The 15832-nt window shown below is 45.6% G+C and overlaps 7 protein-coding genes across 7 annotated transcripts; 4 read left to right on the plus strand and 3 right to left on the minus strand.

Moving 5' to 3' along the window:
* Positions 1–163: 163 nt before the first annotated feature.
* On the minus strand, positions 164–1553 carry IL334_006049 (uncharacterized protein; the record flags this gene model as incomplete). Its single annotated transcript, XM_062937754.1, has 7 exons — positions 164–374; positions 430–541; positions 594–750; positions 809–979; positions 1037–1180; positions 1254–1371; positions 1435–1553. 7 exons carry the CDS (start codon positions 1551–1553, stop codon positions 164–166), a joined length of 1032 nt encoding a protein of 343 aa, XP_062793805.1.
* Positions 1554–1893: 340 nt separating this feature from the next.
* IL334_006050 (uncharacterized protein) lies at positions 1894–3328 on the plus strand (the record flags this gene model as incomplete). The annotated part of the gene is made up of 7 exons (XM_062937755.1): positions 1894–2028; positions 2094–2251; positions 2302–2330; positions 2414–2599; positions 2672–2919; positions 2983–3098; positions 3175–3328. 7 exons carry the CDS (start codon positions 1894–1896, stop codon positions 3326–3328), a joined length of 1026 nt encoding a protein of 341 aa, XP_062793806.1.
* Positions 3329–3417: 89 nt separating this feature from the next.
* On the minus strand, positions 3418–5470 carry IL334_006051 (uncharacterized protein; the record flags this gene model as incomplete). The annotated part of the gene is made up of 8 exons (XM_062937756.1): positions 3418–3647; positions 3728–3912; positions 3973–4155; positions 4219–4604; positions 4681–4848; positions 4904–4977; positions 5033–5257; positions 5323–5470. The coding sequence occupies 8 exons, from the start codon at positions 5468–5470 to the stop codon at positions 3418–3420; spliced, it is 1599 nt and encodes a 532-aa protein (XP_062793807.1).
* A 598-nt stretch (positions 5471–6068) lies between these two features.
* Positions 6069–7544, plus strand: IL334_006052 (uncharacterized protein; the record flags this gene model as incomplete). Its single annotated transcript, XM_062937757.1, has 6 exons — positions 6069–6326; positions 6403–6422; positions 6495–6685; positions 6730–7028; positions 7100–7154; positions 7216–7544. The coding sequence occupies 6 exons, from the start codon at positions 6069–6071 to the stop codon at positions 7542–7544; spliced, it is 1152 nt and encodes a 383-aa protein (XP_062793808.1).
* Positions 7545–8504: 960 nt separating this feature from the next.
* Positions 8505–10550, plus strand: IL334_006053 (uncharacterized protein; the record flags this gene model as incomplete). Its single annotated transcript, XM_062937758.1, has 3 exons — positions 8505–8813; positions 8872–9118; positions 9355–10550. The coding sequence occupies 3 exons, from the start codon at positions 8505–8507 to the stop codon at positions 10548–10550; spliced, it is 1752 nt and encodes a 583-aa protein (XP_062793809.1).
* A 351-nt stretch (positions 10551–10901) lies between these two features.
* Positions 10902–11849, minus strand: IL334_006054 (AP-2 complex subunit sigma; the record flags this gene model as incomplete). The annotated part of the gene is made up of 6 exons (XM_062937759.1): positions 10902–11003; positions 11116–11168; positions 11294–11414; positions 11537–11608; positions 11692–11751; positions 11826–11849. The coding sequence occupies 6 exons, from the start codon at positions 11847–11849 to the stop codon at positions 10902–10904; spliced, it is 432 nt and encodes a 143-aa protein (XP_062793810.1).
* Positions 11850–12211: 362 nt separating this feature from the next.
* On the plus strand, positions 12212–15695 carry IL334_006055 (uncharacterized protein; the record flags this gene model as incomplete). Its single annotated transcript, XM_062937760.1, has 12 exons — positions 12212–12454; positions 12535–12736; positions 12846–13470; positions 13528–13989; positions 14047–14273; positions 14333–14434; positions 14501–14576; positions 14642–14891; positions 14947–15010; positions 15081–15095; positions 15244–15490; positions 15593–15695. The coding sequence occupies 12 exons, from the start codon at positions 12212–12214 to the stop codon at positions 15693–15695; spliced, it is 2616 nt and encodes an 871-aa protein (XP_062793811.1).
* Positions 15696–15832: the final 137 nt, after the last annotated feature.

Raw genomic sequence — 15832 nt, forward strand, 5'->3', positions numbered from 1 at the left:
CTGAATCGCCGACCTTTGGAAAAAGAACACTCCGCGTATGAGCATCGAGCTACTCGGCCAGAATACAGCAAGGTAATGCATCTGTCTAATAGCAAGTTTCCATAGTCTCTGATATAATTCATCATCCCACAGATACATTCAACTTGCTCCTATAAATCTAGTTTCAAACTGCACCCCAAGAAGACAGATGCTCGCTGTGCATCTTGTATGTGGGACCAACCTCTTTGTACGGGTATTTCTCCCTCCAGAAATCTGCAATCTCCTTCCTAGTGCACACCCAAACATCCGGCTTAGTGGCAATGTATGCCATAAAGCGCTTCAGTGCCATGATACGGCCGGGCTTGCACACGAATCGATTATGCATCGCGATGGTCCTGGATCGAGTGTCAGCACGAGCGAAATGCACGTGTCGGTTCCCGAAGAACGTACATCATTTTAGCAGATCCAGCTTCTCCCTCAGCGTAGAGCGTATCAAATTCAGCTTTGAGCATCTCGAACCAATCGTCCGGTGCGGAAACACCCGCGGCACCAGCGACAAAGACTGATAGTCTATGTCAGCGCTGTTCGGGAAAGAAGGAGGAAGAGATCCTCACAGAGGTGATCATTGGTGCACAAAGAGTACGGGATCATCAGCATCCCCTGATCTTCACCGCCGTAAACTTCTGCATAAGGATCGGGTATCCACCATGGTTCATCACCCGAATATGCATCAGACGAATACAGCAAAGGCACTTTTCTTTCTTTGTGGATCTGAATAATTATTGAGCTAAGCATACGATCATGCGTATGTGGTGATGTCTTGACTCACTATTGCCCTGCCCAGTTTCTGAGCTTGATGTCCCGATCCGACGAACCATCCCGTCGGTACGTCTGTCAAACCAGTCGCAGCTTGTAGTCTATCAAAAGACTTGTTGATATGAGCTTTGACTTCTTCCAGATTTGAGCCATGATTCTGCCATCTGTTCCCATGACAAGCGATCTTTAAAGGTAGGGGATCAACTTAAGTAAACACCTCGACATAAAGAGGTAAACTCACTTCATGCCCATCCTGCACGATTATCTTGGGATATGGACCAGTCACCTCAAACGCGCGAGCGCAAGTCCACGTCGTCCACTTCCAGCCGTATTGTCGAAATAGCTTTATCAATCGAGGAAGACCTTGCCGGATGCCGTATTCGAACTGAGCCCTGTGTTGTCAGCTTCAACAGAGCATACAGCGTAGTACGACAACATGTTTACAACACTACACTCACCATGTCTTCTACCAACCCGTCCCTTTTACCTCCTGTTGTAGCCTTTCTATCATAATGCAGTTCATGTAAGAATGCGCAAGATCCGTCGTCACCGTTCCAAGGGGTACTTTCCGCTCCTCTACGGATCTGTCAGTCAATAGCGCAAGTCGAATGCACTTTGCTAGCGCATCTAGTTACTCACTCCTCGTAGTTCAACACAAATGATACAGCTATCTTCTTGTTACCTGGCCAAACTCCAGGTCGTTGCTCCTCTCCATAGCCCACGTAGTCTCGAGGAGGTAGGTAGTAATCAGCAGTCATTGATGTTGATCGTTTGTCAAGGGGTGATATCCTTGTAAGAGATCGATGCAAACAGAAAGCTGTTAACACAGACATGTAAAGTGAATCGCATCTCAAGTCCGACACTCATGGAAGAACAGTTGTATAAGCGGAAAGGTACAGCTCGGAAAGTATCCGGGGTTGTTTGCTTTCGGCTCAGGCCGTTTGCCGGATGACTTCCGGTCATCTATCTGACATTTTGATCCTGTTCAAAACAAATCCAGGTGTCCCATTCTAACTCTCGAGTATCTGAACTTAGCGAGACATCCTCAAAAATCATATCGATCATTTGATCACACCATAAGCTCTCAGCAAAGGTAAAATGACCGTCGACAAATACACTGAAGAATGGCTGGAAAGAGAGTTTGTGGGCTATGGTTTCGATCAGCCAGACCCTCAATGGCCAGGCGATGCCAAAGTTTGTGTCAGTTTCGTCGTACAATATAACATGGGAGCCGTGAGTACTAGATAATAGAGGTCACCGTATATGAGATGCTGTCTGACGATGCTTCTTCCTTTCAGGAGCTTAACATTTTGGAGGGCGATTCCACATTCTGCGCCGATTATCTTGAAATTCCTGCCAGAGTACCTCCCACTGGTATCCGAAACGAGAGTAATGAGATGATGTATGAATATGGGGCAAGGGAAGGGGTGCCCAGACTTCTTAGCCTCTTTAATCGGTATGCGCATCCTTGACTCTAACATCGAAGGTGACTGACACATCTCCCAGCTACCAGATACCGGTCACTTGGAATATATGTGAGTTGATATCGAGAGGAACTGTTATCGCCCTGTCATCATCGTTCGTCCAAAGAGATCTGTGTTATTGACACCTAGAATAGTCACGCGAGCTCTCGAGAAAGCACCATACTGGGTCAAACCGATCGTGGAGAGCGGCGCGGAGCTATCCCTTGGGGGTCACCGCTACAGGGACAATTTCTACGTTGACCCAGAAGAGGAGGACAAACTTATCAACAAGAGCATAGATGTGCTGCAAGATTTGACTGGAGATAAGGAATTACCCAAAGGTAAGTGCAAATAGCTTTTTAACGCCCATTTCAAGCTGTGCATATGCTGACCTGCAGTGACAATGTTTCCAGGCTGGCTAGTCGAACGTCGTTCGAACTTATCCGTCAAGCTTTACTCCATGGCTCACGCGGAGCGAAAACTACCTGTTGTTTACTCGTCGGACTCATGTGCAGACGATGTTCCATATTGGGTCCCTAGTCCGACAAAAGAGGAAGGCCAAGGTCTGCTGATGGTGCCATACTCGTATGATTGCTCGGATTTGAGGTTCAAGATGAAAGGCAGTGGCTGGGCGAGTCCCAAGGACTATTTCTCTCACCTTGTAAGCTTCCTACCCAGGTTAATAAGAAATGTATCACACAATACTTTGCTGACCTGAATACAGAAAGACACGTTTGACTGCCTGCTTGAAGAAGGTGAGGCAGGTGAAGGTAAAATGATGACAATCCTGCTCCACCCCCACATCATTGGAAGACCTAATCGAATTTTCTGGCTGGAAAAGTGAGTTGAAAGATTCAATACCTCTAACTAGAAGACTTATTCGCCCATATGATTCAGGTATTGACAGGTCTTGTAGGTTCATCACGTATGTCAAGTCGAAGCCAGAGGCTTGGCTGGCTCGTAGGGTAGACATTGCCGAACATTGGGTCAAAAGGTTTCCTTACAACCCCGAGACAGCATTTGGTCAGACCAAAGTTCCCGACTGCGGACAAATAAAAATCTCTTCATAGTCAAAGTTGATACTACATTTCACAACGGATGCAATTATATAGCCAGCGAACACTTTTACTCGTGTGAAGAGCACACTAGGCATACAAATCTAACAGAATATGGTCTTCCAGTCCACAGCTCTTTCTAGAGAGTCAGCGATCCCCATTATACCCGCCTCATCGAAACACTTCCCCACAATCATCATACCAACCGGGAGCTTGATATCTTTGTCCACTTCCCCTTCTAGATCTTCAGGCATAGGGGATGAGAAACCGATGGGCATGGTCAAAGCGGGATGTCCAGTCAAATTGAAGGCACCCGTGATGGAAGCAGCTCCAGCTGCGACGCTCATCAGTGTGTGGCTTTTATTCATGAGAGTATTTGAGACAGGCTGTGCGATTTTCGTAAAGAGGACTTACGAGCATGATCAGCCCACCCTAATGGCCCTGCATGCGCAGGTATGTGCTTTCGTGGAGGCTGCGGGCAGGTTGGCATGATGATGGCATCATATTGCTCAAACAGCTTGTTGAACTCGTCCCTTAATTTCCTCGTCAAGTTTATAGCCCGTCCATATGCAGTAGGATATTTCGTCCAAGCATACTCACTGTACATCACAGGGAGATTGAGCCAGACAACAGATTAAGCGGCGTCAGAAAATACTTACGATGACATGGCAGTACCGGTCACAAAATATTTGGCTTTATCGTATTTTGCTTGATCCCAAGGCAGGAGATGCTCCCAGTAATCGTTCATATACAGTCCACGTCTTCCAACTTGTCGTCCCTGTCGAGTTCCGCCGGAGGCGAGTTTGTTGACGATGTGTAAGAGGGCCGGCGCTAAGGAGAAGCTACAGCGCCCACCCAACTGTCAGCAACAAATTCCGAGAGCGATAAAGTTCGGAAATGCTTACGTGGGCACAGAGACTTCTTCCACGATTAATTCCATCTCCCTGAAACGATCTTCAGCTTTGCGTACAAGGTTTTTGACGCTATCGGCAACGAGCTTCCCCTCCATAGCCTCCTTCAAGACACCTATCCTTTTTTGTACGCCGGTGGTCTTACGAGCTTCTAGGAGCATTTCTGCGTACTTGGGAATATCCTCATGGCGTGGCGCCCCCAACTGACGATCGTCGATCCCATCATATCCGGCAATGGCTTGAAGCAACACGGCACAATCGTGGACAGTATGGGTCATAGGCCCAACGTGGTCCGTACCAGCATCAGAGGAAAGAACACCGGTGTAAGGGACGAGTCCAAACGTTGGTTTTAGCCCGACGATCCCACAGAAGGATGCTGGCTGATAATGATTCCGATTATACGTAAGTGTACTGTTCATCCGGTCTGGCTGAAAACAAAAAGCAAGAGACGCGTACGATTCGTATTGAACCGCCTTGGTCCCCTCCTATCGCCATATCAACTTCCCCGCTGCCCACTAGAGCACCACAGCCTGAGCTCGAGCCTCCGGTAGTGTACCCTCTGGCATATGGGTTTTCCACTGGTCCATAAGGAGACGATGATGAAGTGGCTCCGTGAGAGAAATTCTGCAAGACTTGCACAGATCAGCTTACGCATGAAAAGATAATCAGAGAGACTTGCCTCGCACGCGGCTTTACCAAGTATATGTCCACCATTGGTCAGTACACGAGATACTACTGTGGCATCGACGTCGGCTAGGAGATCCAATGTCATTTGACTTCCTGCGTAAGAGAAGGGTAGGTCACTCACGAGTATAATCCTTAAAGGCATCTGTGCCAAACATAAGTGGTACGCCCGCCATGGAGACTGTGTCCTTAAAAACGACTGTCTTTCCGCTCAGTAGCTTCCCTGTAGTGTCTGTAGAATCTCCGGCATGACATCTCCATGCCCATGCTTTGAGCTGATTATCGTAGGCTTCAGGCAAATGGACATCGGTACGAGGGTACTGATCATAGTCCGGAATAGGTTTGTAATCTTTGAGCGCAGGGATATGTAAGCGTAACCTGTCGAGTTTACCTTCCGTCTATCTCTTGCCTCACCTGGTTGCGCTAAGATCAATGCGCATTGGGCATCTGTTTTCCCAAGCAGCGCTAGATAGTCGTCTTCATGACCTGGGGGAATGTTGAAACCCAGCCTCTGTGCTGCGCCCAGAACGTCTTCTGTGTCTGCAATTTTGGTTGTTGTCATTGATACAGATTGACTCAGTGATTGAAAGCGGGGTAGCAAGTTGACTGAATCATGAAAACTCCTAACATCGACTGTCTGCATGTCAATACAAGGAAAGACGCGAACACTACGAGTAGAGCTATGATGATACGATTGTCGGAAGTGTTCCGAAATTCATTATGCAATCTTCCGTCGGCGTGATCCGAGGGCGCCCCATGCGCACAGACCGCGATAAGACAATTTAGGGCGAAAGGTCCATATAAGGAGTGCAACAATGATTATGGGCTCATCATATTTAGACCAGCTGTTGATGATATGATGGTGATGAGGGTATCCGATGCTTGATTGGACCGAACTACTAGATCCAGTGACGTATACGTTGTCCGAATCCTGTCCCAGTCGTCAACTCTTCGTCGTCCTGGCAACGGTAAATTCAGTGAAGATGCCCGCCGGCGAGGAATGAGTATATTCATTTCCCGCTGCGTTCCCCCGCCCTCCACTTCGCCAAACAGTTTACGCTTACTCAGCAACCAGCTTGAGAAGAGATCAATTTACGTTTAAATACTTCGTCAGTCTAACGCAGACGTGAGATAGTATTTCCGGGTAGACCACGTCCATCATGAACGAGTCGTACACCCAGGACGATCCTCGTCTTCGACCAGTACCTCTCGCTCGATATCCATGGCGGGCACTTCCACAATCAAGATCGCAAGACGCGGTCGTGAAGGTATCCTTCATCTATACATCAGAGATCATTATACCAACAAGCATGATAACATCGATTGACATCGGTGAGACGCGCTCGTCACTACCTTGTCCTTCGGTATTGATTGAAAGGGGCGACTATGCATTGCTTTTCGATCTCGGATTCAGAGAAGTGAGTGAACGGATATTCCTTGCCAATTTCTTTACATGCGCACATTCCGAATTTGCACTTAAGCATGATTGTTAAGGATCCGGAAAACTTCGCAAAGTGAGTTTTCAGAGTCTGCTTTCTGAAAGGTAGTGTGATAGCGAAATTGGGACGCTGAGTCTACCGTACCAGACCGGTACTAGAGCAAATAATGTCAGTTGCGGGCGCCATACCCGCCCCTGGCCCAATCAAGCGTCTGAAGGAATATGGCTATGACCTTGAGCGTCTTAAATGTGTGATCATCAGTCATAAGCATCTGGATCGCGAGTTATTACTGCTCCAAGTGTGGATATCGGCTGATAATCAATCATTGAAACAGATTTGTATGTCCAGTCATAAATTATTGAAATGATCCCTGACACGACAGCTGCTAGCGGTGACTTGAATACACTACCATACCCTGATCGTCCGGTCATTTTAGGCGCAGGAGCACGAGAAGATATAGGTAAAGGCTACCCAGACGACCCGAACGGACATTGGGAATCGGCTTGGTTCAAGAAGTACCGCTTTGTTGATTTACCCAAACCTGAAACAGAAGGTTTCTGGTCCAAAGATATCCGAGATTCTTCCGAGCAGATTGATAGGACATGGGAGCCTGTTGGTTGCTTCGAGCACGGAGTGGACTGGTTCGGAGATGGCAGTTTCTGGTTGATCGATGCACCAGGAGTAAGTCTCATAACGGTTCCTCACTCCAACAAATCTCACTAGGATGGGCCGAAGTTGACAAAATGAGTTAGCATTGTCCGGGACACTTGATGGCTCTATGTCGAGTGACTTCTCAACCTGATACATGTACGTAGTCGGTATCTGCTTTTCTTCACTTTCGTGGTAAACTGACCATCGATCTCCCAAGATGTACTCCTGGCAGGGGATGCTGCTCATCATCAAAATATGTACCTACCAGTACCCACATCTGAGGGTGACTACAGGACCCCTAAATCAGTTGTTGATGGCGTGGTACAGCTTGCCGATGATCCTGTAGTGGCTACATACACAGTTGGACAATTAACAAGAATGAGTCAAGAGGAAAATGTCATGGTAATCCTGTCCCACGAAAGGGGAGTGCAAGGCATTATTGACTATTTCCCAAAAGATATAGGCAAGTGGAAAGAAAGAGGATGGAAGGAAGCAAAAGAGAAGAAAGTTACCGAGGACGCCGAGCGGAGAAGTCAGCTAAATTGAGATGTTGAATGCACATAATGTAACACAGGAGAGCACCGACATATCTTGTCACAAAAGTTGAGAGGTAACCGTAAAATGCAGAAATAGGGTGTGTTTTCCACCTTTACCATGTTCCTGATTGTCGAAGTCTTCCATATCTCCAGGCGCTTGGATAGTAAGTGTGTTCTCATATGATATCGTATCATAAGAACGTGGGCTGTGACGCAGCGCAAAGATAGTCACTTGTCTGAGTTGTCAGGCATATTGCTTACAGGGGTGCCTTGAAATTCTTTAATTGCAAAATCAGGGGTTTTCTCCACCGACTGGCGACGCGTCAAAAATAGTGAAGGAATGTAGTGGTGCACCTCATGACAGGATCAAAGGGATGATCAACACAGATACACTACTATTCTATCACCCCGTTTTCCAGCTTGCATTTTCAACCAAACAGACGGGTCGATTGAGCTGAGAGACACGGAATCTGTATTTTCTAGATAAATACTGTTTTCAACTTACCACTCTATTATGACGGGGTGATAGGTGACGTTAGAATAACTCAGCGGGAGTGACAGGTCCACGATCCAGAATTTCGACTCGGAACTAAAATAACCTCATATTGCGAAATAGATTGAAATAGTCTGGGAGGAGAGATAAAGTTACCGGTTCCCACTCTCTCGGCGCTCATTCTGGAAAAGGAGAAAGGTTCTGAACAATTTAATATAGTCGTGCCTTATTGGAGAAAGAGCGGGACGCGTTCAAAAACGAAAGCTTAAGTAAGAGTGGGAGAGAAGCGAGAAAGCAGTCGCAGAGAACTTTTTCAACACGAATCAGGCTACATCATCAGTCAAGTAAGTTGAATCGATGTCGAGCAAGTGATTGATGATTATCAATTGCGAGAAGCCATCTAAACCTTGTTATATATCTTGAGCAGATACCGAATCACTGCGCTGGACGCCGTTACGACAACTTCGGATCTTCGGGATGTCATATCAATCTTTTGCCGCGCCGATCCCACAACCGTTGCTCACTTCCATCGCAACGTCAAACAAAGGATCGCGCTTGAGCGACTCTTCGATATCGTCTCATGCGTCTTCCTCATCCACAGCGTTCAGCTGGACTCCGTCGCGTGATTCAGTATATTCGACTTCATCAGATGGATGGTCTGCGACCGTCGTAACCCCTAGAAAGGAAAAAGGATTTGAGCTGGAAATTTGGAAGAACAATGCTGAAGTGGAAGGGAGAGGGGAGATCGAGTATATAGACTTGGCCGGGAAGGAAAGTTGGTGGAACGTGAGCTTGTCCATTCCCTTGTTTCTGCTGAGCACGCTGACGAAGGGATGCCAAATAGTCAACTCAGCCTTCATCTAGAGTGCTAGACCATGAGGAGAAGAAGGAAGATGTTCAAAGGTGGTTGGATGACTCCCCTACTTTGCCATCGTCATCTGTACTTCCAGAAATCGATATTATGCCCTCCAGTTTATCGGGCGACTTAGTGTCAAAGAAGAGATGTCAATATCAGATGGCTGGAAAGCGGATTTATGACCAAGAGAAAACCATATTTGATGTGTTTGAAACCAACGATAATGAAGGAGAAAGTGAGTGAACACCTCAGCAATCGTCAGAATATGTGGCCTTTTTAGGCTACTATTCATTCTCCAACATGGCATTATATTCGACTCGATTGATCTGTATAAAGAACTTGTCTCGCCTATTTAGTTGATCAAACTCTGTCGGATTGACGGTTGTTTCAGTTTCACTTTTTCTGTCTTTTAACTCAATCGATGGATTCGCTTACTGAATGGATGGTAACTGATCTGTTCCTGTCTTGTAGATGATACTTTGTTCTCAGGTGTATCTATACACCGACCTTTCACTACCAAAATTCGACCTCCTCTTCCTAATCATTTCACCGATCCCATCGTCCCAGTTATTCCATCACGCAATTCTTCCAGAAGACGTCCGGTTCTACCGTCAAGAGGATCATCCTTAAAATCTCTAAAAAGCCAGGAGTCATCTGGTCCCCCAGTCGCTGGACCTTCACGAGCTATAGCTTCTCATCGACCTACACCAGCTCGCACGTTCTCACATCCTCCTCCAACCACCAATCGACGATCCTCCCTGCATAAACATCGTAGACTATCGCCAGCTCTTCTTCAGCCTATATCGGAAACTCCCAAGGATTTAGACGTACCTCCAGACGCTAGTTGGGCTTTACGTTCCTCTCCTCCCAAAATTGGTTTGGCTAAATCAACACCTAATTTGCGGCGAAAAAACTTAGACATGACACTGAAATTCAAGTTCAAACGATCCAGCTCTCAAAAGGATTGTCCAGGAGCAAATGATTTCATGCCTTGCGATTCTTTCCCTTCCTCCCGAGACCTATTCGAAATTGAAAGAGAAGGTAGAGCTTCTTTGTCAGATATAGCAAGATCATTTATTTCATCATTACCTGATAGTCCTGGAAGAATCAGTCTAGATGGAAGGCCGGACATCAATCTTGGCTTGAGGAAGAGTCCTAAAACAAATTCTCTATTGGGATTGAAAAAAAGTCAATCACAAAGAAGACCTTCTCTGCTAGGCCTGCCCGAATGGAATCCCAGACCCAATGCAAGATCAATGAGTGATTCTCACATAACTCAATCGAGTTCTAGAACACTTGATGCTTTGAGAAGAAGTCGAGATTCACCTTTGTCAAATTCGGAAGATATATTTGGTTCTTCAAGTAAAAGATGTTCGATCTCATCAAATACAAGACCGTATTTGGAGGAGGATCTGTTAGCTGTTCTGGAAGCTGAAAATTGGGATTGGCCATCACCGCCATTCAGAATTAATAGATCAGAATCTACACCTGGATTATCAACATCAGGGACTTTGGAAAGTATGGCAAGCCCTCAAACTCCAAGTGAAAGTGAATTTGTACTTCACGGTGAAGTGGAATGGTTAGCGAAAGCCGGGAAAGAGAAAAAGAGCGAATGGAGATCAATGAGTCTGGGAGAAAGCATAGAAAGTATAGATATCTCGCTTTAGACTGTCAGATATTGCCGGAGTTGTATGAGGTATACATCGAGTTCTTCCCCGTCCTGATTCTTGACGGAAAGCGTGAGAAACCTGACTTGTACAAAAGGTGTGACCCGTCAATTGTATATAGCTTCACTTGTATGATGTTGTACAACAGTTGCAAATGTGTAAATTTAGAGATGTACAGGGTTTAACGCACAGTTAATGCCATTCAGTGTGACCATCAAAACGCCTTATATTGGCTCATATCTTGACACCCAGACGTTTTTTTCGCCGTGGCCTCCTTGAATTCGGATCAGCTCGAGTGCAGAATACAGTATACAATACATCTTGATCTATAAATACAGTCAATACTATAGTCTAATCCAGTTTTTCTAGATAATCTAATCTATCCAACACTACTTGTTTGGAAGTCTCTTCAATTTCACCAGCCAAGAATACCTCATCGAGAATTGCATACACCTGCTCATTTCACAGTCAGAACCAACATATCAAGATCGAAGGTTGCACGACGGAGATGTAGTCTCGTGTGGAATCGATGTGCCGAAGCAGTAGGGAGCACAAGGGGACATACCTTGTAGAAAGAGAACACCAGATCTAATTCGCAAACATTTTGGAAGAACGCATCTGATCGCGTATGTCAGCATATGAGTCAGTCGTCGAAATTTCACTCGGCTGCAGCATGATATAAGATGACCAAGGAGGTGAAGGAACTGTGAATTGATGACGGAGAAATAGGCAGAGACACTCACCCAATACCTCAACGAAAAGGTGGATAGCCTCCAGATACGCTAATTCATTGTCGTTCGAATCTACGCACACACAGAAGAAGAGACCTGCATATCGTCTGTAGACGATCTTGTCGTTTCGAAACTGTAGAAGCGGGTCGTGCAATATACAAAAGAAGGACAATTGAGGGTGAGTGGAAGGTAAGGGGAGCATCAATATGAGCAAGGAAGCGAAAGAGGGATAGTGTAAGAAGGTCTACTACATACCTCTACAAAGTTGGATTGGTATTTCTGGTCCCGCGGAGCGATCAATCTATGTACTTCTCCTCTCAGTCGGACCTGTATACATTCAATTAGAAGCGGAAGATTGTCAGTATGGATCTGCGAAAACCCAAAAGCAAAGCGTAAAAGGCTGCACATACCTTCTCATCATCATCATAAGGAGAATACCATTTAGACAATCTCGTCTTTCCTTGTCGATTCTATACCGATGACAGAGGTCAGTGCTGTATGCTTCTTCGCGTTTTCGCGCTTCTGCAACCGAAATTTGACTAACCTGCACCAGGACGAACTTGATCATTTGGTGCGAGGACAGATGAAGGGGTGAGTAAAACCAGTAAGGAATTCTTAGGATTGGGCCGATGTGTCGAATGCTGTATCAACGAATTTCAAGATTCGATCACAGTGGATATATCCGGCGTGAGAGAGACGTGAGCGGGACTGGAAGAGTGTTCTGAATATTGTGAGATGAAGAAACTGGAATTGTCAATTGGAATAACAACAACAACAACAACAGCGAGGCGGTCACATTTGAGCTATGGTGACACCACGTGGTCGCAACGATCTCCAATATATGTTACCGAGATCCTAATTCACTGACAACGATATCTCCCTTTTCCTCCTTTCTTTTCGTTCAAGCAAAATACTATTCACCATTCGAATATGGCGTCCGCATACGGGCGAGTGCCAGAGCAGGAAGGAGATACCTCTCGGACCCCTCATTCCGACAATCGTCAGTCAATAGGTGGGCGGTCCGAGGCGTCTTCGATAGAATTTCGAGATCAATTAGATATAGAACCATTTGACGAGAAAGGAGATAGATTCAGAGATGACCCAAGATTAGAAGATGAAGCTGGAGACGGAGATCTGGAAGAAGAGGGATATGCTATTGAGCCGCCTCAAAGGGTGAGTCAGTCCGTACCGCTAGTGCATGCTCTGGCTATCAAGCCCTCGGGGATGACATAATTATTGACGAGATCGTATAGCTTCGACCGCGTCAGAAATCGAGGAAGATCTTAGCTACATTGATAGCGATTTTGTTTTTCGCTGCTGCTATAGGAGGTCTAGCAGCTTCAGGCTATTCAGCTCCTACATTTGCGAAAAGCGGAAATCAAAGGATAACAATGGATCATATCTTCAACGGGACTTTTGGGGTACACTATAAATCGCTGGATTGGGTACGAGAAGGTCAGTAAAGGATAAATCTTCTTCATTATAGGGGAGATCTATTTCCAAGGCATCAAAGGACCGAAGGTAGCGTAGAGACATATGACAGACCAGCTGACATCGTCATCAGCTACCGATGGCACATTCTCCCACATCAGCGGCAATAACAACATCGTTCTTTCTGACGTCCACAACATGACCGATGAGACTGTCTTGGTCGATTCATCCAAAGTCGTCGATCAACACGGTAATCAGCTACACTGGCAGTCATGGGCTCTCTCAGCTGATATGGAATATGTCTTATTAAAAACTGATCACGTGAAGCAATGGCGACATTCATCTTTCGGCAATTATTGGGTACATCGACGTTCTGATTCCGTTACCTTCCCTATTGTTACTCCAACAAGTCATCCTACTGTAACGCATTGCGTGTGGTCCCCTGTCGGTCACGCTCTAGCTTTCGTTTCGAAGAATGACCTATATCTAATCACTGAAACTGAGATATCATCTTCCAAACCTATGTTGACTAGAATCACAGAAGATGGAAGTGAAACGATTTTCAATGGTGTTCCAGATTGGGTGTATGAAGAAGAAGTATTTGAGACAGATTCGGCAGTGTGGTGGTCACCAGATGCCCGCTCATTAGCATATTTAAGAAGTGACGAATCAGCAGTCAAGGACTTCAAATTGCAATATTACAATCCTTCAAATGACGCTTTCGAGGTACATCAATATGCCACTGAGCTTGACATGAAGTAAGTCTACTTCCTTCGCGCTGAGATGGTGGATGGCAGGCTGAACAAGTCATATAGATATCCCAAACCTGGCACTCCCAATCCCCTAGTCAGTGTTCACACCTACTCCCTCTCTTCTCAGTCTCGACATCAGCTCTCATGGCAGGGAGAAATGCCTCTGGACACCCGGATTATCATCGAGGTTGGATGGGTTGCGGACAACGCTCTGTTAGTCAAGGAAATAGATAGAGCGGCTAGAAAAGGAAATGTAGTACTATTCCAAGATGGAAAAAGTCAAGGCGATATCGTAAGGATATTAGGGAAAGATGGCGAGGAAAGCGATGATGGCTGGATCGATCATGGGCAAAACGTCATTCCTGTCAAAGGTCCTTTGGAAGGTTATCTTGATATAGTACCTAATGAGGGGTTCAATCATATCGCCTTTTTCAGTCCTATCAACTCCTCTCAACCTATCTGGATCACCTCCGGCGACTGGGAAGTCACTGAAATCTCCGGAGTGAACGCTGGAAAAGGCGTAATGTAAGTTTTTTACTCACACTCACCAGTCCCGGTGTGAGCTAAGCATATCTCACTCAGATACTTCATGGCTGCTACCCCTTCGATTGATCGACATCTCTACTCTGCTCATATACCTTCATCCCTCACAGAACAATACGATCAGACCTTCACCGCTTTGACAGACAATTCTGCGCCTGGTTATTACGAGACTTTTTTCTCTCCCGCTGCAGGCTATTATGTCCTAAGCTATAGAGGCCCGGAAGTACCCTGGATGAGGTTGATGGAGAGTGAAAAAGAGGAAGATCGTAAGTCACCTCAAACAATATAGGATGAACATGAACTCATCTTACCGACCTCGCCATAGAAATCAATGTCCTTCTCGAAGGCAATGCTCAACTGAACCAGACTTTGAGCGAGTTCGTTCGACCGATCATTACCAGACAAACAATCATAAGTGATGGTCATGGTAAGTGAACAGACTGACTATCTGAATAACAGTGATGTTGCATCATGAACTGACATGCGTGAGCAGAAATTAACGTTATGGAAATGCTGCCTCCTAACATTGATACTTCTGGAAGGAAGAAGTATCCGGTACTGATCAGAGTGTGAGTCCCCAATACCCAAGGTACTTTTTTCGACAGATCTAGCTGACTTGGCGCAACATGTTCAGGTATGGTGGTCCAGGCTCACAAATGGTACATAATCGGTTCGAGCGAGATTGGCATACTTTCCTAGTTACCAGTATGAAATATATCGTTATTATGGTAGACGGCAGAGGGACCGGATTCAAAGGTCGTCAATTGCGTAATCCAGTCACAGATGATCTCGGTCATTACGAGGTCATAGATCAGATCAATGCTGCTAAAGAAATGGCAAAGAGGATTTATGTCGATAGGAAGAGAATAGGAATTTGGGGCTGGGTAAGTTCAACACTATCGCAAGAGAGATCGCCGTTAACGTAACTTACATATATAGAGTTATGGAGGATATATGACTTGTAAGACTCTAGAAGCGGATTCTGGGATTTTCACTCTTGGGAGTGAGTACATTTAACTCACGTAATCAAGGATTCATTAATCATAAGCAACGCTGACATCGTCGTCCTATAGTGGCCGTTGCACCAGGTTAGTCTCTGCTCATCATACTCACTTCGCGCTGCTACACCGAATGTCGCTTCTTAGACTTTGTCCATCATTGATCGATCCTCCTTTTCCTCTTTTCCTCCAGGATAACTTATTTCTCGGACATTTTTCGCTGACACTTTTTTTACAGTGACAAATTGGCTGTACTACGACTCAATATATACCGAACGATATATGTCGACCCCATCCACTAATCAAGAAGGATATCTCAAAAGTGCAGTGAACAACGTTACTTCTTTCGCTGGCGATAAAGTCGACTTCATTTGGGCGCATGGAAGCGGCGATGATAATGTCCATTATGCCAATTCGGCGAGTTTATTAGACAAGCTCACTCAGGAGAAAGTTAGAGGATGGAGGTTCAGGATGTTCACCGATTCGTAAGTTCCCTTTTTGGATGAGAGATACTACAGTTGGGCTCTGCGTTGTCTAGTCCAAACCAGTTTCTATACCCTATGTTAACGACCACATTGTTCCCGCAGAAATCACTCGATGGACAAACGACAAGCCTATCGTGAAGTCTATGAATGGATGACAGATTTCTTGAGAGAGAAATGGGGTGTAGGGGGTAAAATTCATCAGTAACAAGCAACTTTAGGATTAAGTTGTCTATTCAGTCAAGGTTTCCAAATCTTATATCTGCATAAAAGAAACTTTGCAGCTCGTGGTGAACCATAATTGGACATCTTTTGTAGGAATCGATAAACGGACATTGTGAATGC

Source organism: Kwoniella shivajii, chromosome 8 (genome assembly GCF_035658355.1).
Source record: "Kwoniella shivajii chromosome 8, complete sequence".
Taxonomy (NCBI): Eukaryota; Fungi; Basidiomycota; class Tremellomycetes; order Tremellales; family Cryptococcaceae; genus Kwoniella; species Kwoniella shivajii.